A 25,946-nucleotide genomic window follows, 5' to 3' on the forward strand; every position below is an offset into this window, starting at 1 on the left:
ACTTGTCTCACACTTTCTCTGCAAACAGCTCGGAGCAAACCACCGCCACCTCCAGCAGCGGCGGCAGCAGCAGCAGCTGCAGCAGCAAGCGACTTGTCTGCCAAGTTGTGTCCAAAAAATCCCCGCAAAGACAAGCCTGGTTTTCCCCTCAGGACTCAGAGCAGACGCTGTGCCGCTTCACTCCGCCAGAGCTCCGGGTCGCACATAGCGAGTAAACGCGTTACTAAAAGCTTTCTGCGTTCATGTGTTGAGTCTGAAAGGTCGACAGCAGATACCACAGTGAGGTGCAGCAACAGGAGGCGGCATGCTCTGAGCTCCGAGCTCTGTGTGCCTTCACTCTCTCTCTCTCTCCCTCTCTCTCTCTCTCTGCTCACACCGCGCTGCTGCACCCATGCGTGGCCACCAGGCGGCGACAAACTCATAGGTTCCTGTTCAGGAGAAATGGGCAGATGAATGTGAGACACCTCCACCTCATTGACCTCGTGGAGTGGAGCCCTGCTGAGATGCTGACAGTGTATTGCTCTCAAGCATCGAAACATAGAATACAGGGGGTGCAGTCCTGTAGACTACTGGTCCTGCAGAGCCCCAACACTGCATCAGATTTTCCATCCCTCCCCTCTCTGCCCTCACCCCATCAGCTCTTGATTGGCTGAACACACCTGATCCAGCTAGGAAAATATGGAACACTGGAGCTCAGAGTGGGCACCAATAAAATGCATTTCAGTATTTTAAATAATCTGTGTCATGCAATAAGCACAGGCTGAGATATCCTGACATTTAGTCCTTAATATGGTTCAAACTCCAAAATCATTAAATCCTACACTTCAACCACCCGATGGAGTTCTTTCATTAGACCCTTGATGTCTGCTCTATCTTTTAAACTCCAAACCTCAGTTTGTAATGCAGACTTTCTGTTAAAAATTAGTATATCAATATTAATTTTCTGATTTTAAAAAGCTCCTCCAAACATTTGTAAAGCAGATTAAAAAATATATTTTAAACCCTACATTGATTACAACCATGTTTACTTGCTAACAGTCTTCTTCTTCACTGCTTTTGTGGGTGAATTACCACGCTGTCTTTGCAAGTTACTGCCACCAACTGTCCATCAGCAGAATAGTATGTGTACCACGCTCCCTGCATGCTCACGTGTGTGTGTCCTCGTGCACGTGCACAATAAAAATTAATAAAAACTCTTAAAAACATTGCTCTATAGCACTACTAGTGGTCAAAAACCCACAAGGTACCTTTAATATTAAAGCTGTTATGACTTAAAACACCCATTAATAGTTTGAAACATCAACTAGTTTTGACCTCAGAAGGTCTTCATCTGGGTGAAGATGATAGAAGAAGTTCAAGTTTATGTTGTCTTTCCATCCATGAAAACATTTAAATATTTCCTCAGGAGCAGGGTATGAAAACTGACAAAATTCACTACAGTATCCACACCACTATAGTGAAACACTCCACAGTGCCCTGATAGAAGGTGGTGAGGATGTGAGAGGGGGATAAAGAGATAGCCATAAAAATCATATAATACAGTGATGCAGAGCCATCAGGTACAGTCAGTAACATTTATTGCGGCTGACCGAGAGGTACTGATTCAACTCTGTGAGAAATGTGGGTGCACCTTTAACAGGTGTTACCTTTCTTGTGTCCACCCCCCTGCAGCATGCACCAAGCAGCTTTCCCACTCCTTCCTGACAACTTACTTCATATAGAGTGTTATTATTATTGACATAAACAAGCGGACAGTCTGCCAGTAGAGTGAGATGGTTTGTTTCCTGCATAAAATGGTGACATCCAGTAATAAACATCAACAACGACACTTTGGATTCATTGTTTGCTTGTATTGAGAAGAATGAGACTTGAAGAAAAAAGTCTTAAAGAAAAAGGGAAAATATGTTTAGCCGCTAATGCAATCTATGTAGATTTCCCTTTTTGTTTTTCCTTCCTCTGTCTTGTTCCCTCATCCCCAGCTCTTGAATTATTATTAAATAAAAATGCAAAAAGTGAGGGGACTTTCCTGCTGTCTGTTTTGGGAAACAAAGACTACTTGTCACATGGAGACCTTCCAGAAACAGAGTGAAGACTAAGAAACACTGCTGCAGTGCTGTCTGCTAATAATCTCACCCTGCCAGTTTCCCAGAAAGTACATGAATGTACACAAACCCTTTTGAGTAAAAGTCCACGTATTGTACAGTAGAAGAAGTCTGGTTAATGTCTTCTATTAAAAATCAAGACCTTTGAAAAGACCCATTTTCACTTCAGTAAAATTAAATAAAACAGTGAACGTCGCCTCATCATCAACAACGTCAGTAAGGCTGCAGTGAGGTGGTGTTTGTCATTCTTTAATGTTTAACTGCAGAGTTTATGACTCTGTGATCATTGACTTGTTATATGAGCCGCATCACTTATTAACAGGTTGCATGCTTTACAAAACTGTTGTTTCTTTTCCACAGAAACGTGTTAAACATGTGTATTAGTTTGTTTCATTGGAGTAGAACAATTGCCTTTTAAATTGTTTTAAGTTCAGTTTTTGAATCTTTTCAAGTTATGTCCATTACGTCCTTAAACCAAACTTTTAATATTTCCCCAAAATGGAAATTTAATTCCATGCTAGTCTAAATAAATAAACTATTGGGTGTATTTCTAAACATTACCTCTTGTATACAATATTTATCCTGACTCATATAAGTGAAGTCTCCTGTATGGCAGGAGCACAGCAGTGATGTTGCAGGCAGACTCACATTAGGCCTCATTTACTTGTTGTGTATGGGGCAACAGTGGCCTGGCCATTTAAAATACAATATACAACCCTGCAAACCAGGAGTCTAAACACGCACGCACCAGCACATGGCCTCTGTATTTACAGAACACGGAGGAGTCAAACTGGCGTTAAGCCCTTGAGCTGTGTGTGACACATAGCCCCTAGTAAAGACTCCGTCCTGAGCTCCAACCCCAAATAAAGACATAGGCCAGCACATTGTTGTCATCAGTTCTCCTCCTGGTGTCAGGGCAGGGAAGATGAAGCGTTTTCTACGGCCGGTGTTTAGGAAAGCCTTCCAGAGGACAGAGTCCTGGGAAATGTTTGTATGATGTTGTCGTGCTCATGGAACAAGCTTTGGAAAGTGTTTTTGGCTTACCTCACGCTGTATCAATTCAGGGAGATGGGAATGTGCATCCAAACAGGACTTCAAACTGTTTTAAAACGGTACAATATCACCCTAAATCTGTACGTGAGTTTATGTGATGCAGGCTGGTTTTATATTTAAATCTTGATACTGAATCTCAATCAGAGATGTTGTATTTTATTGAGGATGTCATGGCAGTGTGTAGCAGTCATGAGTGCAGTGACATCCAAGCACGAGAGTTTTGGAGGTTTAGTGAGTTTGCTGGCAGTATGATGACAGCTGATCATGATGCTAAAGTTGTTGAAGATCGAAGATTAGTTGACTTCTTTTTAGCCATGCTGGTAGGGAAAACTTACATTGTTATCGGCCTCAGCTGCACTTTGTGTTTAGTGCTAATCAGCTGATGGTAGCATGCTAACATGCTAAACTCTGATGATGAACATGGTGAACATTACACCTGTTTTGTTGTTTTGGTTGCATTTTGTGTTTTCTGCAAAGCCGGATAAAGTTAAGAGTTACAGCACGGCGTGTGGTGTCAGGAAGTTTAATAACCATCATGACTGTGTGATCTAATCATTTCAAAACATGAACCAGATTAACCTGAAGAGGTTCTACAGTTTACTCTGTCAGCATGTTTCAGTTCCCTGTAGGAAGTTAAATGACAGAGAATATCTGGACAAACAAATCTGTGCCTCGACTTCACAGACAATATGAATCTGGGGGAGTTTTGAAGGGTCAGGGACAGAGCTTGTCACTGCACTGTGCTTGCTAAGCTGATCTAAGTGACAAACAGGAAGTTAAACTGTCTGCTTCTTGCATCCGTTAAAAGTTGGCCAAGTGTGATGGTCACAGAGCTTCCATTTCTAAAACACTGCTAAAGCCAGTCAACGTCAACATGTGTATTTTCAGTCTATCCAGAGTTCTTAACACCTGATAATCCTCAGCACCAATAGTTCTTGCTGAGAGTGTTTCAGCCTTGACGACAATAAAATAGCATTAAAGTCAGAGGGTCGAGATTAAATCAAAGCTTTTGACAAGTCGATTCTCAACAGTCAAAGTGATTTCTTATTGAAATCAGTGATGCTGTCTCTTAAAGTCTTCAAGTCAAATTCCTTCGAAAGCAAAGTGAGATCATTCAGGCAGATATCATCGGCTCATGAGCAGAGTTAAGCTGCGAATACATTTCTAATTAAAAACCACATTCAAATGTTCTTCGCTTGTCATGCAACGACCACAAAAATCAGATTTAGAACACGGAGCAGTTTGATTGTGAAGAGATGAGTGTTTTTTAATCCTGCCTCTCAGAGCTGCTGGGTTTCATTTCAGCTGTGGGATTGATTTACACCTGGAACAACTCTGCAAATAACCAGCTGGTACGACAGAAACCCAGTTGTACTCTGAGTGTATGAACCACTGGTATAGAATAAATGCAGCTGGCTGTATTAGGCTAACATTTACCATTACTTTTATTAATTCATTTTATGTCAGATATTTGCTTTTCTCTACATTGTGTCTTGGCTGCTGCTAATGCTGGATTCTTGTTTGGAGATGTAATTTGTAGTGTGAACGCAGATCTAAAATAAAACCATTTCCATCATTTCTAAAAGCACCTCAAGCATAGCCTTTATTAGCAAAAACAATATTCTATGTTCCCATATAAATTGACAGAATATTTTTGTGTTGTACTTATCCTTTTGCTAGTTCAATTACAACAGGAACCTCGTGTTTTAAGACCTCAGGAGCCGGCTGCTTCCCACATGGGACACTGTGTTATTTATTCCTTCATGAGTTTACATCCCATGAACACTATAAATTCACAATATGATCTAATTGCTAAAGACTCTTTCTATCCCTGATCATGATTTCAATCATGCAAATCAACAAAGACATAAAATAATATTCATAACTCATTTTTCTTTTGTTTTTTGATGAATGAAAAATAAATAGAGGTGGAGAGTGAGCTGTTGATACATCAGTTTACATCTTGTGTTGTGCTGCTGTGTCTGTAAGATATCTATGTATCTATCTATATAGATACATAGATATTATAGATATTATATATATATTGCATTTCGCTGTAATTGAACATTGTATGATTGCATGTGACAAATAAATTGATTGATAATGTTTTTCCTTCAAACACCAACTCAATCAATTAAAACACGTTTTTTGGACAGTGATCTAGTATTGTGGACCACCATGTCTGTGTGAGTGAGTAAATAAAAGATTTTAAAAGGTTCTGAACTTTCACTTTTGGTGTTGTTTATCGTCCTCAAACCAAAACAGAATGATAAACACCTCCCAACACAATTAATACCTTAAAGTCAGCCACACAAACATCTCAACATTATCTGCCTTCAGGCTATTTGTCTCTGTGTTGACAAAACATCTGTACAAACTTTGCTTGAGTCCAGGTTTAGATTGTTGCATTTCCAGATTAGGTCATGTAGATGTGCACATCTATGTCCAAAACATTGCTGATGACCCCCCGTTGTCCCTTATAGGTCATTCAGCCACAATCAGGTTTTATTTTCAAACACTCCGTTGGATTTTCTGAGACAATTTATTTTTAAATATTTAAATACCAAAATAATCATCCTTAGGGGAAGCATACGCCATTCAACACATTCATTTCAACTCAAAACTTGATTTCAACGCATCATCAGTCATTTTCAGCACCTTTTTCCTTTTAATTCCCCTTTTAAAAATCATCATATATTTGTCGGTTTGCTTCTTTGAACAATCGGTGGTACTCATTGAGCTTCAGTGATTCTTCAGACCAACAACACACATCTATCATCATTATCATCTGCTCTTTCGGATCATGTGTTACTCAATGACTTTTCCCTCGCACAGCGGATGAAAGACCAGATGTTGCGACGGTCTCTTAGAAAATCCTTCATCTGCCACTAAAAAAAAAAACCTCAGTAAGTGCAACCAAAGACAAAGAAATGAGGTCGCTAAGCTGGGTTAACATACATTACATTTTCAGGTAGGCACAAAGTCAGAGAAATAAGCCTTCACATAACACCAGTATGACCAGTTTGACCATCCATTCTGAATGAAGAGTTTCACTCATTAAGGCGTACCTAATGGTGTTTTAAGACCTTATTAAATACGTAAGAGCCATAGCTGAAATAGCTCAATACTAGAATGATAATAAGAACCATCGTCACGTTAAGCAAGATTTGCAGATAGCATTTTGTCATGTCATATCATGGTTGTTCTACAAAAGAAACTAAAATTTATAACCAAGCCCACCTTTCCTTTCTGCCCTATTTCACATTTTGTTTCCTCGAGACTTCCCTCCAGTTTAAACAGCTACAAGAAAATCCACATTGGCATGATTAATAAGTTACATTTTTATACATACACACATACAGAGGGGAGCTTGGAAGTTGCTTGGCACATTCTCATGCTTGACCAACCTCCTACAATCTAAATAACTATACAAGACACAGTAAAACAGGTCTTCTCACGCCAACGTGTCCCCGGGTCAGTCATGAGGCTTCAGCATGTACAGGAGAGATGAAACAGGAGCCTGCGTGGCCACGATTAACACTTGTCTGCATAATCATCCTGCAAAAGGAGGGCGTACACAAACCCAATGCACTAAGTAACATGGAACAGTTCAGCTGTACATACAGTATCTTCACATACTGATAAAGTTTTGATTCATAATTTAATCTGTATATACTGTATCTTAATATGCTGGTACCAGGTATTCACAGTGACTCTAAAATAAAATTACAAGAGGAAGTTTGTACAAGAAACAAGAGAGTCCGAGTGACTGGCGAAACGTTTGGCATCCCTTTTTGTCAGAGTTTAGAGTTTGTCATTGGAGTTTAGTTTGTGGGTCGAGTCAGTTTCTGTTTGATTTTCGGGAGAGAGCTGCCTGGGCTTTTTATCGTTGGCACTGAGGAGAAGCAGTCCCGACTCCTCTGAACGCGCGTTTGTTATTGGCGCCATCAGCAGTGGACACAAAAAGGTGAGGTAAGGTGGCGTCAGGGGGATGAGATCTTATCCACCTTCTTATGTTGAGCAAGACGTAACCTGGTCAGGCTAAATAAAGTACAGTATTGTGCCCTGTCCAGTGCTGATTTTACAAAAATAAAAATAAAAACAAAAAGTGCAAGAACGACACAGGAACACACACAAACACACACATCAGGGTGGAATGGCAAGATTTCACCTATTGTCCTTACCGCTACCACTCATAAGCCATACTAAACAATTACCCAAAATAGTCACTGTAGACATCCGCCAAACACAAAACATATTTAAATACAATATTCTGTATTTCACTATTAGTTCAAGGTGTTTTGTTCAGACACCTAAAGCTATTTCGCCAGCTGAAAGAAAAGCTGCCTTTTGGCATTTTGTGGTTCAGGCCAGCAGGAGGAGATCTTCTACAGTATGGCTGCTACAAATAGTGAGGTTAGAAGAAAACAGCTACAGGCAATCGTGGAAGGAAGCTGAAGCAGTCCTTTCCTGCCATTGTCTGTGTCTTCAGAAGAGGTATGACCCTTTTCAGTATCACTTGGATATTGTTTTCATACACACTTCCAGGAGGGAACAAGCATGCTCAGTTCATTTTTGGGGCCACATTTCCAGTTTATGTCCTTTTCATTTGTAGTTTTCTTTTTTAAATTGCCTCCACCTAAAAACTCCAGAATTTCTTAAGTACAGTACTAGTGAGAAGTGAAGAGGGCAGACGATGACGTCCTTACGTAACAGACCTCGCTCTGAGGCGAATCAGTTAGCATCATTACGTCTTTTGAAGTAGAAGGCTGCCTACAGGCTTGTCATTTTTTCTCTTGTTGTGTTTTGTTTCAAGGCCTTCCACACTACCAGCGCCAGGCAGAACCACACTCACACGCTGCAACTACACAGTCTGGCAGAGAGGATAGCAACACTACTGTTCACATATATTATTGGTGATATATATATACACTTTTGGTCATTTTGGATAAGACACCACCAAACATGCTATACAGTGTCTCTCAGTCTTAATTGCCACTTTTTTTTATATGCAAGTGCTATTCAGCCCAGCTTGTCAAGTATTTGAAGCAAGGTACAGTAAGAGATGCACACATACAGACACACACACACACGCACGCACACATGCGGCACACATCCACGCACATACTGTCACATACACCAGGAGAAGCACTCTGGCATGGCACGCCAACACGGCAGCTGCACGTTGGTCAGTCTATGAAGGTCATGGGATGTTGAAAATGTCATTTTTTTTCTTTTTCATTAGTTGATTTGCATACTCCTGCACCAACAGGCAGGTCCAGGATTCAGGATTGAGACTGTGGTAATACACAGATTGAAGAGAATACGTGTGCGTGTGTCTGCTTTTGCAAGTATGCATGAACAAAATAAGTATGCTGAACGTACAAGCGCGTCGTACGTCTTGTATCTTTCTGCTGATCTGTGTGTCTGTGTGTGCAGTGGTGGAGCTAACAGGGCTTGTTGACGTTGCACAGCAGCTCGGTGACTTTGATGAGGCGAGCCACTGTGCTCTGCGACTCCTCCTGCAGCCGCTGGTTGTTCTGCCTGAGGCTCTGCACCTCGGCCTGCAGCACCGCCTTGTCCTCTTTCTCCTGAAAGACATCGGCACACAACAAAACAAAAGCCGTCGCTCAGATCGCTGTGGCAGGAACGGGAGGGGAGCGACAGGTACAGCGGTGGCTTTAAGGAAACTAGTGGGCACACATAAACACAGAGCTTGAAATAAAACAACACAAACAGTGTAGAGAAGCACATCTCACTGCAGTGGGGAAAAAGGAACAAGTGATCACTGAACTGATCATTTCTTTGACAGAAAGTGACAGCAGTCTCTTTGGGGTTTTAGGCCGCTGGTCAGACTGATTAAGCGACTAGTCACCTGTAATGGGAATACGGCTGCAACTAATGATTACTTTCATTATTGAATAATCTGATGATTACTTTTCAATCAATTATTTAAACTACAAAACTTTAAAAATAGAGAAGAATACCCTCACAATTGCCCAAAGCCTGGGGTGACGTCTTTAAATAGCTTGTTCTGTCCGACAAACAGTCCAAAAACCAAAGATATTCAATTTACCGTCATATCAAACAGAGAAAAGCAGCAAATCCTCACATTTTAGAGGCTGGAACCAGATAATGTTTTAATTTTTGCTTCATAAATGACAAATACGATTAATCATTTATCAAAATGTATGCTGATACATTTTCTGTTGATCAACTAATCAGTTAATCAACTATCTGTATCAGCTGTAAATCTGTATTTTATAAAGATTCTTGAGAGTTCGTAGACTAAACAATCGGTTGATTGGAAGAATATTCATGAAATGAATCAATAATGAAAATAGTACAGTTGCAGTCCTGATCAAAGACTTAAAAATGAATAGAAAACGTTCCATATAATTGGGAGGAATAACATGTTTATATAATATTTTGTACACACAGAGACACATACACTATTGACCAAAGAGTCTCAACACAAGGTCCTCTTGTCTGCTGTCGACTGACTAACTCCTCCCGCTGAGGAAGGCCACGAGATGTGGTTGAAAGCTTCGGCAACACAAGTGGACTTTGTATTGAGAATCTCTGTTTGTCAAGTGGCCGAGGTCGAGGATTCATCAGCCTTCGAATTCATCACATACAGTATTCTTTGACATCTACATGAAAAATAAACACAGCAACACAGAATTATGTGCAGCAGAAATGTGCAGAAGAAAGTGCGAGAAACTATTGACAACAGCATTAAAGGAGTCGTAAAGGTATCTGAGAATGTTACTGTACAAATTTTACAACATAATTATGAATAAATAAATGAGTGTTTTTGTATTTAATGCATTTACAGTGAGTCAGATGTGACTAGAAATGGCTGACTGGATGGGAAGATTTGTACAAGTAAACAAAAGGCTGCATCAGAAAATACAAATCATCTCGCTCCAGCGACAGAAGCTGAACAATTTAAATACTTTTTTCCCCTACCTGACGACTTTCGCTTGGAGCTCACTGAAAATATTATTACAGAGAAAAACATTCATGAAAGTCAAAGCACCTTTTGCAGGTCATCCTGCAGCTTCCTCAGCATGGCCTCCAGCTGCGATACCTTCTCCTCTAGGTGGCCTGGAGAGTCACTGCAACAAAGAGAAGCAGTGACACTTCGTCAAAAGCAATTATACAGACGTTAATAGAAAGAAAAAGTTCTCTTCTCCTGTTGTAACACCTCCCTTCATCTCATAAGGAGTGAACTTTTCACTTTGCTTGATTGGTCATGGGGCCGTCTGTCACCGCCGCAGCCTCGGAGCTCAACACACATGAAACCTCTAATACTCAGAGATCAATTTACAGCCTGACAGGCAGATCCATTCTGAGCGAGAATAGTCATCTGACTGCAGTTATACATAATGACTACGCCCTACAGAGCCAAGCACAGGCGGCTCCCTGGTGATATGAAGAGCGTGATAATACCTTTGAAGGAAAGAACATGGCATTATCATCAAATGATCTGGGCCTCGTAGAGTATTTATACGTTTGATGTTTAATGATGAGGTATATTTTTTCTTCTTGGTTGGTTTAAAGTTATCCAAAAGTGCTACATGTATTTAGAAAATGAAAACAGATACTCAGAAGAGATGATAAACTAGTACAGTATATGGAGCACACTGTACTTGTGTCTTTTTTTTAACATTTTAGGTGCTAGCTGGAGCCAAATGTAATGGTGGAATAGTCATCAACGCTGACCTCTACAGTACGTGGGTGGACATAAACTGTGCCTGTAAATACTAGAGACTTGGACTGAAGTAAAGCTCTACGTTGGTGTTTGCTTATTTTCTTATTGACTCATTTTCTGTTTCGCATTTAACCGACGGGTCTGTGGACTGTGTGTGTTCAGACGCAGCATGGAGAAGAAAAACAAGGCGACCAGGGAGCTGGAAAAAGTATAAAAGAAAAAGTGAGACGGATTGGAGTGGGAGCTTTACAGAAAGACGACAACGACAGTGAGTCAGGCACACTGTGTGTGTGTGTGTGTGAGCATCTGCGTTTGCATGCGCATAAGTGCATCACTGAGTCAGCAAAAAGGCCCTCCTTATGAGGGAGCATTGACTCAAACAGTTGGATGTAGCCGATAAAGTCTAAATAATTGAGAGAGAATAAAAGAGTAGAGTGGAGAAAAGGGATGTGTGCAATGAAAAAGAGTCTAACTCTAACCACAGAGATATCAAACTGTCTGCTTCACTGTATAGCAACCCACCTCTCCTTTGGGTCTTTCAGCTTGCCGTCTGTCTGGTCCCCTGCTTGGGAGGGGTCTCCGGCTTTACGGTCTGCGATGAGATATACATGTTCTCTTACTATAGAGCTTTTCAATACATATTATATGGCCAAAAGTATGTGCTTGGATTGCTGTATCATTAAGATTTCACTTATTTGGAACAAAGGGGCCCAAACCATGAAAAACAACCTCAGACCAAAAGTATACAGCTATGGGTGTCAACATATGTTTGGTCATATGGTCAAATATTTAGAGTTCCTGTTGCTGGCAATCAAATCCAGGTTTCTATACAGTAAGTGAGGTGAGCAGCATATATCAATAGTTCCTCACCCTCTCGCGACAAAGCCTCCAGGATGCTGCGGCAGGCGGTGGCCAGGTCAGCGATGGATTGCCACTCCTCCTCAGTCGAATCTGTCGTCTCTGAGAGAACTGAGAGAAAGAGGTCGAGATTTATCACGCTTTCTTGTGAGACATATCTCAGAAAATATAATGTAGCAGGGACAATAACAGCAGAGCAATGGGACTGCAGACTTTTGAGCAGCCGTTCTACAATAACAAAGAGCCGCCACTGGGGGGTGCTGCTGTGTTAATGCTGGTCAGTTTCAGGGGCAGAATATATACAGGGACAAGGAGGAAGTGTTGTGATGGATGTGGTGTGCCTGCAGGTTTCACTGAATTATGTTTCTGACTTTGTGAGATCTTTTTTGATGCCAGTTAAGGTGGAATTTAAGACAGCACACGACTAAAACACAGTAGATGAAAGTAAAAATGTAAGACAATGAGCTAAATATCATTTCAATAATAAAGTTTTGGTAAATCATTGAATGCAAATTTAATAAAAAAAACATGTAAAAAATTACATTCAAGATGGTGAAATTGTCCCTTTTTAAAATCTACTGAGGCCTTGAATTTCATCTTTGGGTTTAAGAAGTTGTGATGCATCTTAATGACCTGCAGACTTCCTGTGAAAGAACGCAATATCAAACAATCAGAGGCTTCAGGGTCCGCCCCCATGAAAATCTGAAGAATCTGATGAGAGGATGAGCAAGTGTGCTCTTACGGCGGTTAAATGATGAGTCTCATAGTCTCAGTGGAGGCAGAGCAGATGGTGTAAGAGGGGCTCCTTGATTTGGGGCTGCCTAAAACTCCACCCCTCCCACTACCCATCTGTCCCCCTTTTATCCCAGCCCTGGCAGGGGGTGGCAGCAGAGCAGGGGTGATATTAGATTAGCGGAATAGGGGGCAGCGTGGATGAAAGAGGAGGGACAAAGGGGATGCAGTGGGGAGCAGAGGGAGGATAATGAAGAGAGGGGTTTAAGGCAGAAAAAATCTGGGAAAAGGAATTAAATCAGGCAGAGATGATTTGCAAACATGTGTAATTGTTCCGTTTTGGCATCATTTGAGCAGTCGTGTCAGCTGTTGTGTCTGAGAAGAGAGCTTTGTTTTGAGTCCATGATCAGGGTCAGAGTATCTCTGTGTGCACTTTGTCTCCTAATTCCTTTTCACACATTAATTTCGTTATTTTACAAGCTGCCACTGCAGAAGTGATTATAAATATATTATAAATACTATAATTATATGTATTTTATTGTAAAATAAAATATAAAATGAGCAGGAACAGGGAAGCACTTACTCTTGGTGATGGAGTTATGGAGACTCAGGGCTCGTGAATTTCTTTCAGCTCGGTCGACACACGACAGCCGGGTGGACGAGTCACTCGCCGAAGCTTTGTCATCGCCAAACTCAGCAGCCATGAACTGAAGACGCAGAGATACAGATAGAGAAAGACACGACACTGTCAGACAGGGGTACGGAGCGCTGAGGAGAAGCCACTCACATGTCCTTTCGTCTCAGTCTGTCACCTGTTCGTCCTCCAGGGGGACCTTGGGTTTGACGGCCAGGATCAGATCAGGTGTGGCATCTCTCAGCTCACCGACGTTCTCATAGATGTGGTGTTCCCCCGTCAGCCCCACGTTGTCGTACACGTGCCTGTCCGCCGGGCAAGGGAGGGAGAGATGAGGTGGTGGTGGGGGTGAAAAAAAAAAAAACACAAAGCAAATCTGCTGTTGATGCTTCCTGACATTTTTTTTTTATCCAATCCAGAGGTCAAAACAGAAACTGGAGCACTTAGACAAGTAATCTCCAGGATGGCTTGGATTTTGCCCTGATTGATGTTTGCCATCCTGCACTCTCAACATTATCTATCAAAAATATCATATCTGATGCGGTTTTGGTCAAATTATTCAGTTCTGCTTTGCGTGACAATAAGCAGTCAAATTCATTTTGGTGAGCAGCAGCGTTTAATATCATCCTCATGAATATTTCCTTTAAGCACAGTTTCCTCCTCGAGCTGATGTGGCCTTTTGGAGTTCTCGGGGTGAAACCAACCAGCGTGCTTAAAATGATTTGTCAGGCAGATACATACATGTCCTGCTGCTCTCACATATGTGTTTTTCTCTCTTCCTGGAGCTTAACACTTGGCAAACATGAGGACCTTGATGCTCAGGAGGAGGAGGTAGCGCACAGTGCAGACCATAATATAAGTGCTTGTTTAATGGAAACAAATGTGCTTTCTTGTTGTCGTTTACTTGACTTGCTGTCAACTAAAATGTACTTTTCATTTGAACTTTTTTTTTTTTACTATTGAAGAGTTGAAGATCTACTGTACAACCATCCAAATAGTTTTTAAAGAAAAGCTAGAGTGAAAGATAATTTAAAAACTTCTGCACTGAGTTAACACACTTCAGTGACGCAGACTGACACACTGCTCTGTGTCCTTTCTCCTTGTCCTTTGCAGGAAAAAGTGACGCACTGACTCTGAGATTAAATTGTGATGAGTCAGCTTCAGCTTGAGGATATTTTCAGCCGTGTTGGATGATTTAAGAGCCCTTTTACCTGACGGCCTCCCAGTTTGCAGATGTAACAAGAAAGATTGCAACATCTCGCAAAGCAGCGTTTCTTGTTGTTTTTTTCGTTATCTATTTCTCTTTAACGCTCATATTACAGGCTAGTGACATGAGCTTTAACAACACTCACCCATCACACGTATCCCTGTAGGATGGCTGTCTCTCCAAAGAGCAGCTGCGCGTGAGCTGCGAGCCGCTGCCTTCCTGACTCTGATTGGCCGGTTGGTCCTGCAGAGAAGTGGCCCGTAGCAAAGGTAAGCTGGGCGGCGTGAGGAGTGAGCCATGGCTTCTCTCACTTTGCCCTTTATCACACGACCGCCCTTCGCCCTCTTCAGCCTCCACCTGCACCACCATTGTGTCCACTTCACTGACACCACCCGCCTTCAGCTTGTCCTCCCTCGCCTCCTCCTCCTCCTCCTCCTCCTCCTCCTCCTCCTCCTCTTCCTCCTCCTCTTCTTCCCTCTCGTCCAGCACCCAGGCCTCACCCGACTGATCCTCGCCAGGCTTGCACTCTGCATCCTTGATGGCCTTCTGGTACAGCTCAGAAAAACTTCTGCAGAACATAACACAACAACATACTAAAAAGTAAGAAGAGAACCATCACTCCTCTCCTTTTTCATGCAGCTGCTCATTGAGTCATAAATGAATCCAGAAGCCAAAAACAAAGATGAGATGGAAAAAAAGGACTATATTCGTCTAAGCTTCTATCATATTCATTTGAAATCACAGAGCCTCCGATTCCTCTGAAGAATTATGACATCTGTGTGACAATTTGCACTTTGTTGTCACAGAACAAGCACTTCAGGACTGATATATAAATAAACCAAGGGGCTTCTCTGAGGATGCTTCTGCTTTGAAATGTTGCTCTAGTTAGTTAAGAGCTGCAGAGGTGTCCAGCTTAATATTGGTTTTTACTTATTTTAACAAGTCTGCCCACAGCCTGTCTGTGCCCTCTCTCTGACTTCAGATGAATGGAAAGTGTGTTGGAAACAGTGGGACAGCCTGTGCCAGTGTGCTTAAAGATCATTAGAGGGACTGATTGGTTGTTCGCCAGCTGGTGTGACACTGACTGCAGGTCAGTCATCAACAGCAGAGTGAGCCGTGACCCTGGAGTAGCACCTCTCTTGTTTTTCTAGGACTTGTCCCACTAACCCCCTCCTCCTTATTTGCTGTCAACCTCTCTCTGACCCCCTCACTGGGACTACTCTTCACTTTCTGGAGCATGCTTTATACCCATGAGCCCCTTCTCCTGTCTGTTGACCCAAATGTGCCCTCTCCTCCTCCTCCTATCTGCAGCCTCACCCACCTGCGAGGCTTGCCGTTCTCGTCCGGTGGGATGACAGTGATGTGGATCTTGTGCGCAGTGCGGAGCAGCCGGGTCCTCTCCTCTGGGGTCAGGTGAACCAGCGAGTGTCCGCACAGCCGCACCACACGAGCCCACAGCTGCAGGCCTCCGCTCTCAGCGTAGCAGAACCGCTGCAGCTCCGTCACAAAGCCCTCCTCGTTCATCAGGAAGCCAGGCTGCCCGACTCCGTCACGCAGGGGGGTGACCTCGAAGGCCTCACAGCCGCGGGTAACCAGCTGCGGGGGAGATAAAGAAGATGAAGGACTCAGAAAGAATTGAACCACCCACTGCAGAATATCAAATTTGGACACAATCACCCACCTCTAGCCTTTGCACCACCTCTCGTATATCCTCCATCTGGCTCTCCATCACACTGATTGACACCGACTCCCCGCGCTCATAGAAGATATCCAAGCAGGGCCCCCCCTCCTTAGCCTCTGTCACTGCCTTCCAGCCGATGACATCTCGACAGGAACAGTTAAACACCACCCTGCGTGTGTACCTCTCAATGAGCACCACCGACTCGGCCGACACCCCGAGCAGACAGGGGAGCCGGTGCTCTCCCGCCTCCCCTTCATCCCCGCTGTTGACCATCACGGCCCACACCAACGCCCCGGCACTGTGCAGCTCGGCCCCCTTGGCGCCCTTCAGCTTGTCTTTGCGCTTGCCTCCCAGCGAGAGCAGGGGGAACTTGGTGGAGGAGTCGATGGGTGTGGTGGTCACATAATTTTCGGCCAGGTCCTTCAGGTATTCCTGCCGTGTGCGGGTGGCCATAGAGCGGAACTTCTCGGACTTCTCCGCAGCGTTTTCAGCATTCACTGCCTTCGCCAGGAGGAAGTCTCTGAAGGCAGGCGAGCGAGGGAATCGGGCGCCCTTAGGGAACAGTGGGCCAAATAATGGCATGTCTTTAGAGCGTGTCACAGCCACCCTGAGAGGGAGAGAGAAAAAGAGGAATGACAGAGTAAGAGAGAGGGTGCAGCAGAAACATTCGATCTCTGTCTTGTTTGCAGGGCTTGAGTGTTGTGTAGTAGGCTCCTCTCCAGAATAACAAACATTTACACTGAATCTGCTGCCGTCGTGGTTTGTGTTTTCTCCTGAGCTGCCCCACAAGTACTATGATGTAAGATACACATGTTTCATGAATGATATGATCATCAACTTCGTCTGTAAACTCTTATTTAGTGAATAACTTATTTTCGTTCACACATAAAACCCACTGGCTGGCAATTAATTTATTGCCTCACAACATTTCATCATGCAAAACGAGGGTACAGTCATTTTGGGGGTAAAAAGCTGTATTCATTTTTCATTAAATCAAATCAGAGTATCAATAGTGGCATTTGGAGTGTAACAGATAAGAGTCAGACCTGTAATAGGTGTTGTCAGTGCAGGGCTCATGAACCTGAACGATGATGAAGACGTGTTGGAAATGGGAGCGGATGGACTTTGGAGTGAAGGGCAGGGCGCCCGGCTCCTGGAACACGATCGTCACGATGTCGTTACCGATGTGTCGCTTCCTCAGCAACTGACGACGCAAAGCAGAGACACAGAGAAGCGATTAAACGAGAAGGCCAGAGTCATTACGGCACGCTGAGAGGAGAACGAGCCTCATCCCACGGGAACAGTTTGACCAGAATCTACAGCAACGGTTTTAATTTCAAGTATGGATGTTCAAATGAACTGATACTATTATTTTGTTTTACTTATCATTCAATTTAAATTGATCAATTTTAATGTTTTCTATGTGTATGGTTTTTGATTGGATGCAATGCTGATGAAACTACATTACTTACTGTATGTAGTATAAGTGTAAACATTTGTTGATTATAATCCCAATAATTAGGATCAAAATAAACAATAAACAATGAACAAAATTATCAAAATCAAAGCTGTAAATTTAAATAAAGCCTAACTTGTGAAAAAAAGGTAGAATAAAATAAATAATAAAATAAGGCCATGACCATGCTGTTGCTATCGTTGTTAGCACAACTCAATACTAAAAAAATACTGTACTTGAGAGATTACAGTCTTGTAATTTCAAGTTCATTGATTAAGCATTAGGAAGCTTTTCATGACTTGAAAAAAATACCACTTCTTTCAAAAAAACAAAAACATGGAACTGAAACTAGATAAAAAGAACACTTAATCCAGATATAAATACATTACACTACAGGACAGTTTAAAGAGGTATCTCAGGCCTTTGTCACAGCCATGTTTTATTTTATTTAAACCTTTAATCTATATTACTGTGTCATGTCCAGTTTCTTTGTTAGTGACAGCAAACAGGCTTAAACCCGTAGACTGCACATAAAGAACAGACAGCCAGCTGAACAGGATGGCTGCCTGAGAGGCGACAGTGAATACTTTCATGGTGGGAGTGAACACTGGGGGGCAGGATTTTTATGTCATGCTTGTTGCGGCGCACAGAAGCTTTTTCTAAAGCATTAACCAAAGCATGACAGTCTGAACAGAGATGGGTAATGAAGGTTGTACCAAGACGCAAGATGCAATTTCTTTAAGAATAGAGGTGAAACATTTGAGAATAATTCTGTGAACTTGTGAGATGAAAAAAAATGGTTCTGCAACACAAAGGGCAGGAAAGGGAAATATTGATGTCATATCTCTGTTGAAATATGGGTTTGGTTCACCTGTTGTGTGTTGTTCGCTGTGTAGGGCAGCATAGTAGACACATGAAACATAATCTCATAGTCCTGGTAGCGCGTGTAGAGGGAATGTGTCCCAGTTGAGTCCGCTACACAAGCAAAAGACACACACACACACACACACACACACACACACACACACACACACACACACACAAAGAGATTTAGCAAAATCAGTCAACATCTCTGAATGAAAGACTAAACTCAAACTGCCACCGTCAGGGTGAAATCTGTCCCATTTGCTGTTCTCTGCTGCTCACTGAAGGGAAAACAGCTCTGAGATAATCAGCAGTGACTATGCTATTTTGCAGGCATTACTCAGATTACATGTGGCTAGATAGGAGTTTATCTTGGGCTTTCAATGGTGCACTGATGCCCTTCGGATAATGGTCCTGCGACAAGGTGAGATCCGGCCAATAGATGCGGGTGTGGCGTGTGTTTTCAGCTCACTCTTGTTGTCCAGCTGAGCTCGGTATTTCTCCCAGCCCTTCAGGCGCACACGCTCCCCCAGCAGATCCAGAAACTCCTCAAATGCCGGCCCCGAGCTCTCGTTGTTGTACATGTCTTCCTCTGAGCTCTGCCCGGCCCGGCAGTACATCACCCCAACCTTTCTCTGGAAATTCAGCTGCAACAGAAGACAGAGAAGCACAGTTTATATTCATCCTCACCACACTTTTAAATATGCATATTTATACCATCTTTTCATCTAATAGGGTATCCTGATCATTTGACATCTTACTTGTTTGAAAAAATTCTGTTGTAAAGGTTATACACATACACAGCATGCATTACACTATTAACCCTATTAATCCCCTCAAGCTTTTATGCCAGAGTTCAAGTTGCTCAGTGCTTCAAGCAGAGAGAGAGTCTATTTTGTCCAAGTTGTTTATTCCTTTTCTGAAGGAGTTAACATTAAAGGTGGAGCTCGAGGCTATCTGGTGTAGGTGGGAATGTAAAGAGTCATAAAAATAAAGTTTCTATTCCTGTGATAAGGCTCAAATGATTATGCGATCAACAGAAATAATCTGTGATAGTTTTGGTTGCATTTTCTCAAACTTGAAGATTTCCTTGCTTTTCTTCATTTTATTTTTTTAATGTCAGTTTTGATTTCTTTTTGAGTATTTGTTAGACAAAATAAGCAAATTGAGGAACATGTGACAAACAACATTGAACATTGTTGATCATTTTAAATTATTAATTGAAAAAATTAAGGACAGATTAATCATTGATTGAAAACATGGAAATTGATTAATTAAAATGATGAACTATTTATTATTATTAATATATGACAGGACAAACAAAAACAGACAATAACCCCCAATAAAACAGCACAGTAGAAAACAACGCACACATTTAGCTTATTGCAAAAAGTAATTGAGAGACGAGTATGTATATCGATATATATAAATATATATGTATTTATAACTTCACTTTCACACCTGAATACTCCTGATACCTGATTGATCAGTGTGGACAGACGGTGTAGACTTCAGATTTGAAATTTAATTTATGTTCTGGACACTCCAGTCTGACCTTGGAAAGAGGGTTAGGCTCTCTTTGCAGCTATTTGTCAGTATCCGGTGTCCTGAAAAGCTTTCTGTCTGACACATGCAGCAGTCTTTAGCATCAGCAGACGCAGCCTTACTCACCCCCTGTTCGTCCAGCTTCAGCAGGGTGTCCCGGACCTTGGGGGAGTTTGAGGCCAAGCGAAGGCAGTGCAGGTTCAGCTCAGGCATAATGAACTCCAGCAGCCTCTTGGGAGACAAGCCCCTAGGGGTCGTGTGACGAGCGGCAGAAGGCACTGACTCCTCAAAGATGGAACCTCGCAGTGTCTTCATCTGAGGAGACGATTCACATTCATCACATCCAGTCAAATCAATTTTACACACAATGATCCCGAGGAGAGCTTTGAGGAGAGAAAAGTGCCGATTTACCTCTGTGGTGCGAAAGATGATTCTGTAATTGTACTGAGCTCCGCTGGATCCTTCTTTCTCCTCTCGACGGAAACTGATGGCCACTGGACCGAGGCGATCGTCCATGCCGAAGAAATTCTGGTGTTCTGTGATGACAAGACAGTCACATAAATACAACCATGAAGAATGAAGAAAGATGAAAGAGACACACCGGGTCAAAAAACTGTGACAGTATTGGGGTTAAACTATCATGCTCATAAGGGACTGTATGAAAATTAGTATGGGTTGAATCTTATATTTCATTTTATAAAAAAGACACTCTGCCTAACATATCAAAAGAATGCATTTATGGCAAACTTAACAAAACGATGAAAATATAGCCATAATTTTGATATTAATTAAAAAGTTGCTAAATATAAAAATAAATATGGTTATTACAGTGGACAAGAACAAGCTGCTGATTTTGATGAGAAAAATAAAGGCCGAGTACGGAGACAGGACTGTTGTCCTCTGCAGATGACCAAAAAGCACCTTTATTACTTCTGGCACACACAAAAGCTTTTTTGGTGATGTTTCCTTCAAATATAAATCCAGGTTGAAAGTTAAAATAGCCAGACTACCCTCCCCTCAGGAAAAAGGAAAATTACATAACCCTTCCCCTTTTCTGACCTCCCCCTCCCCCCTAACCATTTTTGCACAGTCCCTAAATGATGAAATGAGAAATCTGTGCCCTGATAAAGATGAAGTACAGAGTTGAAAAGTGATTGTTCATCCATGATTGAATATCACCACAGTCTACTTCCACTTGTTGTTGAGTTGGACAGCAATTGATTTGTATCTCTGTGATATTATTCTCTCCACTGACTGGGCATAAACACAATCAGCAAAAGTTAAAGCTGACTTGCACTACACGTACCTTTCATGTAGAAATATTTGCGATAGTAATGGGCTCCCAGGTCTGCATGCTCTATAAAGTAGTTGCTCTTGCCCTGCTGTTGGACGTGACTCTCTCTGGGCTCCTCCAGGACCGACACTGCATCGTTGGGGGTTCGCAGGCTCGACCAGAGGCCCCGCCTCTCCTGGGATCGACCCAGACCCACCTGCTCTTCTCCCCCCGTCTCATTACGGAAGTGGGGGCAGCTGAGCAGGAGCTCATTGTCATTGCCATCACCTTCGTCCAGCAGCAGCGACTGCTCAGGGTCATCTGCGTTTCCCCCGTTGCCTCCCCCACCCTGTGCAGGTGAGGACGGGGTGGCTTGGGAGAGGGGGCGCAGCTGGGAGGCGGCTGAAGCCCCTGAGGTGATATTCTTTTTCCGTCCAATACTGTCTCTGTTTGTGGCCGCCTCGGTGAGGTCAAACAGGATGCTCTGAACATCGTAGTGGGCAAAGTTCCTCACCCAGGCTCCACCCCCGAGGTTGTCATATGGACCTGGTTGAGGGATCTGAGGGGGCGCAGGTTTGGTCTTCTTACTTAGACCTTCAGGCTTCGGCGGCTTGGCAGGTTTTGGGGAGTCCCCTGTGGAGAGAGACAGACCCCGAAAGAATCCATCAGGTTCTGGAGGGTTGCCCTGCAGTCCTAAAAGCAGGAAAGGGTCTTTGAAGCGAAGGGCATTTGGACTCAGGGGCCCCTGGTCGTCTATGCTCGCTTCCTGGGCTTGAGTCTGTCTCTCCAGTGAGGACAAGCTGCCGTATTCCCTGTGTAGCAGCACACCTGAGTCCCCCTGAGCCCCCGCACCTGCCTTCTCACCAACCGCCCGAGCTGCTTTGCCCCCTGCCTTCCCAGAGGAGTCCAAGTCTCCTAAGGTGACATCGCTGTTACTTCTCTGCATGATGTGGCCCCGGCCCACCGACCTCAGGTTGAGCCCCACGCGGCTCGGAGTGAGACTGTCTCCATCAGCTACATCACCCTCCCTCCTGGGGGGCCACTCCACTACACCTTCCTCCCGTTTGGGGTCAAAGTTGACGGTGGCGATAGGCGGCCGCATGTTCTGACGGCGAAACTTGCGGATGAAGAGGTCATCTGACTGCATGGTGCCTGAGAAACTAACTCCGACGATTGGTTCTCCACTCTGATCCGGAGCCCTCTGCTCTCCCAGTTAAAGTTCTGTCCTGGTCTCTATGGTGCTGGTGTGAAACGGGAACACTGTGCACGAAGATGAAAACCCCCTCTGAGTGAAAGCAACAAATATAGTCCTCATTCACACCACTTAAGATGGCTGAACTTTCTCAACCCTTGGGCTCTCATAGATGCCTCTGTGAGGTGCCACACTTCGTTATCACAAGTCAACGAGTTCTTGAAGACTGTAAATGAAGGAGACTCTGCAGCTGTGTCTCGTCGCAGGGGTCCGTCCAGGTGCGCAGATGTCTGTGTTGGTGGTACTCCAGTTGCGGGGTGCTCCTTCCTGTGGAGTAAGGATGAGAGGATCATCACTGGAGCCCGACTCTCTGTCCTCTGTGTGGGAGAGGCTCTGTCTCTATCGAACCTTTAACATGGCATCCATTCGTCTGCACTCTTCAGTGCCTGCTGCTGCTTCCCTTTTGGTCTGGTCCACTGGCCACCTGGAGGAAAAAAAGAAAGTCTTTTTCAATCCCATCTTTCACATCATTCAACCCACACTTCTATTATCTTAATCGACAGCTTTATATTCAACCTCTAACAGCTTGTCAGAGAGTAAACAGAAACACTTTGTGCAAAGGAATGGCTCTGATCAACAAGTATTGAATTCCTACAATAAAGCAGCAAGCAGGTCTGACGTGTGTTTTATTGTTGAGTAATGCCTTGTACCTCTGTTTTCTGTTTTCTTTCACTATTATTCTTTCCTTTACACACTTTCCGTTACAAAGTTTCCCTAAATAGTTCCACAGCAGAAGAAATGCTTTGCTGCATCCACCCTGCACACGCTCACAATAGACAGTATTAACAGAGGGGAGGGGGCCTTCCTGGCTTACTGACAGTGTGCCAACATACAAGAGAAATAAGTGTGAACTGTCTCTCACCCTCACATACGTTCACACACACAGACACAGTTTTGTTAGTTCCCTCCTGCACCAGCACTTAAAAGAGTATATAAATAACAACATTGTAAACTACCAACATAGTATTTTGGAACAGCTGTTAAGGCATTATTATTTTCAATGAGTCAATGAAGAAGTTAAAAGTCATTTAAAGGCAACAGCTTTGTGCTAACCAGTATGCGGCAGTGTGCTTCCCTTTTTTAAGTCCTTATACAATGTATCGTTTTACGTTTTGACTGCAACTCACCAACAAAGTGGATTTCGTTTCAGGTACAGATCAGCCAGTTTCCGTCATCATTTGTCACTGATGCCCTGTCTTTGACCAAACTGACGTCAATCAACTCAAGCTGAAACCTTTTGTCGCTCTCAATAAGGTATGAGACTTCTTCCTGTCTTGCTTTTTCACATGCATCTCCTCTCTCGTGCTTGCAGCCTAAAGAGCAGGTGCAGTGATGCAGAGCTGCTCGACACACACACACACACGCACGCACACACACACACACACACACACACACACACACAACATAAAAATGGCATAGAGTAAAGTGAGGAAGTCACAAGAAATCTTTGTTTCCCTTCCTTGCCTGCTCTCACACTCTCTCCATTTCCTCACAGTGAGAAAATATATATCAGCAGACGTTTAAATCTAGCAGCTTTAAAAAGCTGTAAATAAGATATTGCAGTTGAGTAACTGATCAGTCATGATCAGAGGTTATCAGTTGTTTCAATGGTTTGTCAAGATATGCTAATGTTTGTCGAGGTGTTTACGTGCACTTATATCATCTAGAAGACGTTCAGCGGGAGCTGCTGTTAGCAGGAAGTGTTGCTGACTGCAGATTTAGGCAGTTTCTCTCAGAGGTTTGTGTTAATACTCAAGCGGATTATGTCTGCTCTTCAAAAAGAGGAAAAAAAGGCTTGTATTAGACTTCATAACATGTTATTGTTTCATATTGTCTGATGCAGCATTTGATCACTTTCAGCATTGTCTTCTGTGCCTGTTTTCTCATTATAGTGTAATGGTGTTAGACATAAAAGCTATTCAAGTTTTTGTTTTGAGTACTAAAAAATGTATAAATGCTTTTGTTATATATAGACTATCTATTATATTTGATCTCAAGCTGTAACTTTTCACTTGTTTTCTTTAAAATAACATCTGCCTGAGCTGTGTGACACATTAATATTTCAAAGTCTCCACAGATGGGTAGACATGGCCTTATCCTGAGCTGTTTTACCTACCTACGACCAGTATCTTCATTTCAGACCATCATGTTGAGGTTTTAACCATTTAAATACAACAACAACAATAAATATGTATTTGAGCTTGGTGGTGTGGCTCTGCTCCTGCAAAGCTCCGAAACAAGCAGACAGACAGCCCCTGAGCTCATAATCTCCCTGGCAGAGGTTGAGACACACAGCGTTTGATGAAAATGAGTACATATTGAAAGAAAGAAACATTCAAAATCCACATAAATCTAAATGATAATACTAGCAGGGACTGGGAAGGTGGGGTTAAATCACTGGAAACAGGCAGGATGCAGGGCCATCATTTTAGAAATACTGAAGTCATGAGTCCAAATTCCCCCAGTGCAACCCTATCAAGCATATCACATTTTATATATCAATTTAACTGTTAAATTAAATTTTAGCCTTAAAGCATTCTCTACAATGCCAGCAATGTAACTCTGGTGGAGAAAGACTATAACCCGTTATTTCATTTTATTTTATTGGCCTAGAATGGTCAAATGTAAGAATACTGACTCAACCTTAAAATAATCACCTCGTGCACTTTGTGTGTAAGTATTGTAGGATGTAAATTTCTCCTCCGGTCATTTCATTCCACACATTTCCAGAAACAATACAGAGGTCCTCAATAGCAGCTCTGGCGCTGGTTGCATGCAGATAGAAAGAGTGCCAAATGTTTATATGGATAGGTAGTGCTACAAATAAGCTGTGGTCATGTGTGATTGAACAATATGTGTAACATTGGACTATAGAATGAATTCCTTGTCTGTCTAAATTAGTTTCTGACAAAGATGCTGCAGTAGTGGAATGATTAATTGCATGCAAAAAACCCCCACCTCTGATTGGTCCATGCTTCTCTCTCTCCCTGTCAATTTAAGACCTTTCCGGCCATGTGTGGTTCCCCATCTGACACACGAGCGCTGCTTCACATAGAGAAGCCTCTGTGCAGCGTCTGTGTGGTGCCAGGGCTGCTGACATTAAAACCCCGCTCATGTCTCTAAACATCATTACCCATGTGGGCACAAATGATGTCTGTCTATCTGCAATCATTAGGTGCAGCATCATCTGCATGTTTCACAATGCCGTGAAGAAAAGTGCGAGCAATCAATTTTCTCCGCTGTCTCAAAGTGGGAGTGTAGATTATTGGCAGCAGGTTCCTTTTTTCGAAAATCACAGATTGCCTTCATGTTGTTCCAACATCAAACTGAACTTCCAGGATCTGCCAGAAACACTCCTGCTCTCCACCAACACAGAGCGCGGGCTGAACTTGGACACTTATTACTCACCACCTTTGTGCAAATCACATATTCCTGAGCTTCTCGAGACCCCCAACCCATGAATCAGTCCTTGTTTCCATAGCAACCGGTCTGGTGCCACCCTCTTCCGATGTGGTATCTAGTCCACCGGTGCTTTACAATAACCCTGTTTACTCTTCTCAGAAGACGAAATG

General features: G+C 42.9%; 1 protein-coding gene across 1 annotated transcript; it reads right to left on the minus strand.

The window, feature by feature from the left end:
- Positions 1 to 8,602: 8,602 nt before the first annotated feature.
- sipa1 (signal-induced proliferation-associated 1) lies at positions 8,603 to 22,269 on the minus strand. The gene is made up of 15 exons (XM_070917672.1): positions 21,156 to 22,269; positions 20,261 to 20,385; positions 19,976 to 20,164; positions 18,777 to 18,951; positions 18,312 to 18,415; positions 17,031 to 17,188; positions 15,985 to 16,591; positions 15,625 to 15,899; positions 14,449 to 14,871; positions 13,275 to 13,401; positions 13,046 to 13,169; positions 11,743 to 11,841; positions 11,395 to 11,464; positions 10,198 to 10,276; positions 8,603 to 8,746 (listed from the first exon to the last, which is right to left on the minus strand). Exons 1-15 carry the CDS (start codon positions 22,267 to 22,269, stop codon positions 8,603 to 8,605), a joined length of 3,813 nt encoding a protein of 1,270 aa, XP_070773773.1.
- Positions 22,270 to 25,946: the final 3,677 nt, after the last annotated feature.

Source organism: Enoplosus armatus, chromosome 13, assembly GCF_043641665.1.
Source record: "Enoplosus armatus isolate fEnoArm2 chromosome 13, fEnoArm2.hap1, whole genome shotgun sequence".
Classification (NCBI taxonomy): domain Eukaryota; kingdom Metazoa; phylum Chordata; class Actinopteri; order Centrarchiformes; family Enoplosidae; genus Enoplosus; species Enoplosus armatus.

Excerpts from the sequence above, each read along its gene's own strand:
- sipa1 (XM_070917672.1), bottom strand. The coding sequence starts at position 22,269 with ATGCAGTCAGATGACCTCTTCATCCGCAAGTTTCGCCGTCAGAACATG. Across the intron at positions 13,402-14,448 it reads TACAGGGATACGTGTGATGG|GCACGTGTACGACAACGTGG; the intron begins GTGAGTGTTGTT and ends CCCGGCGGACAG. Across the intron at positions 13,170-13,274 it reads TCCCCCTGGAGGACGAACAG|TTCATGGCTGCTGAGTTTGG; the intron begins GTGACAGACTGA and ends CTGCGTCTTCAG.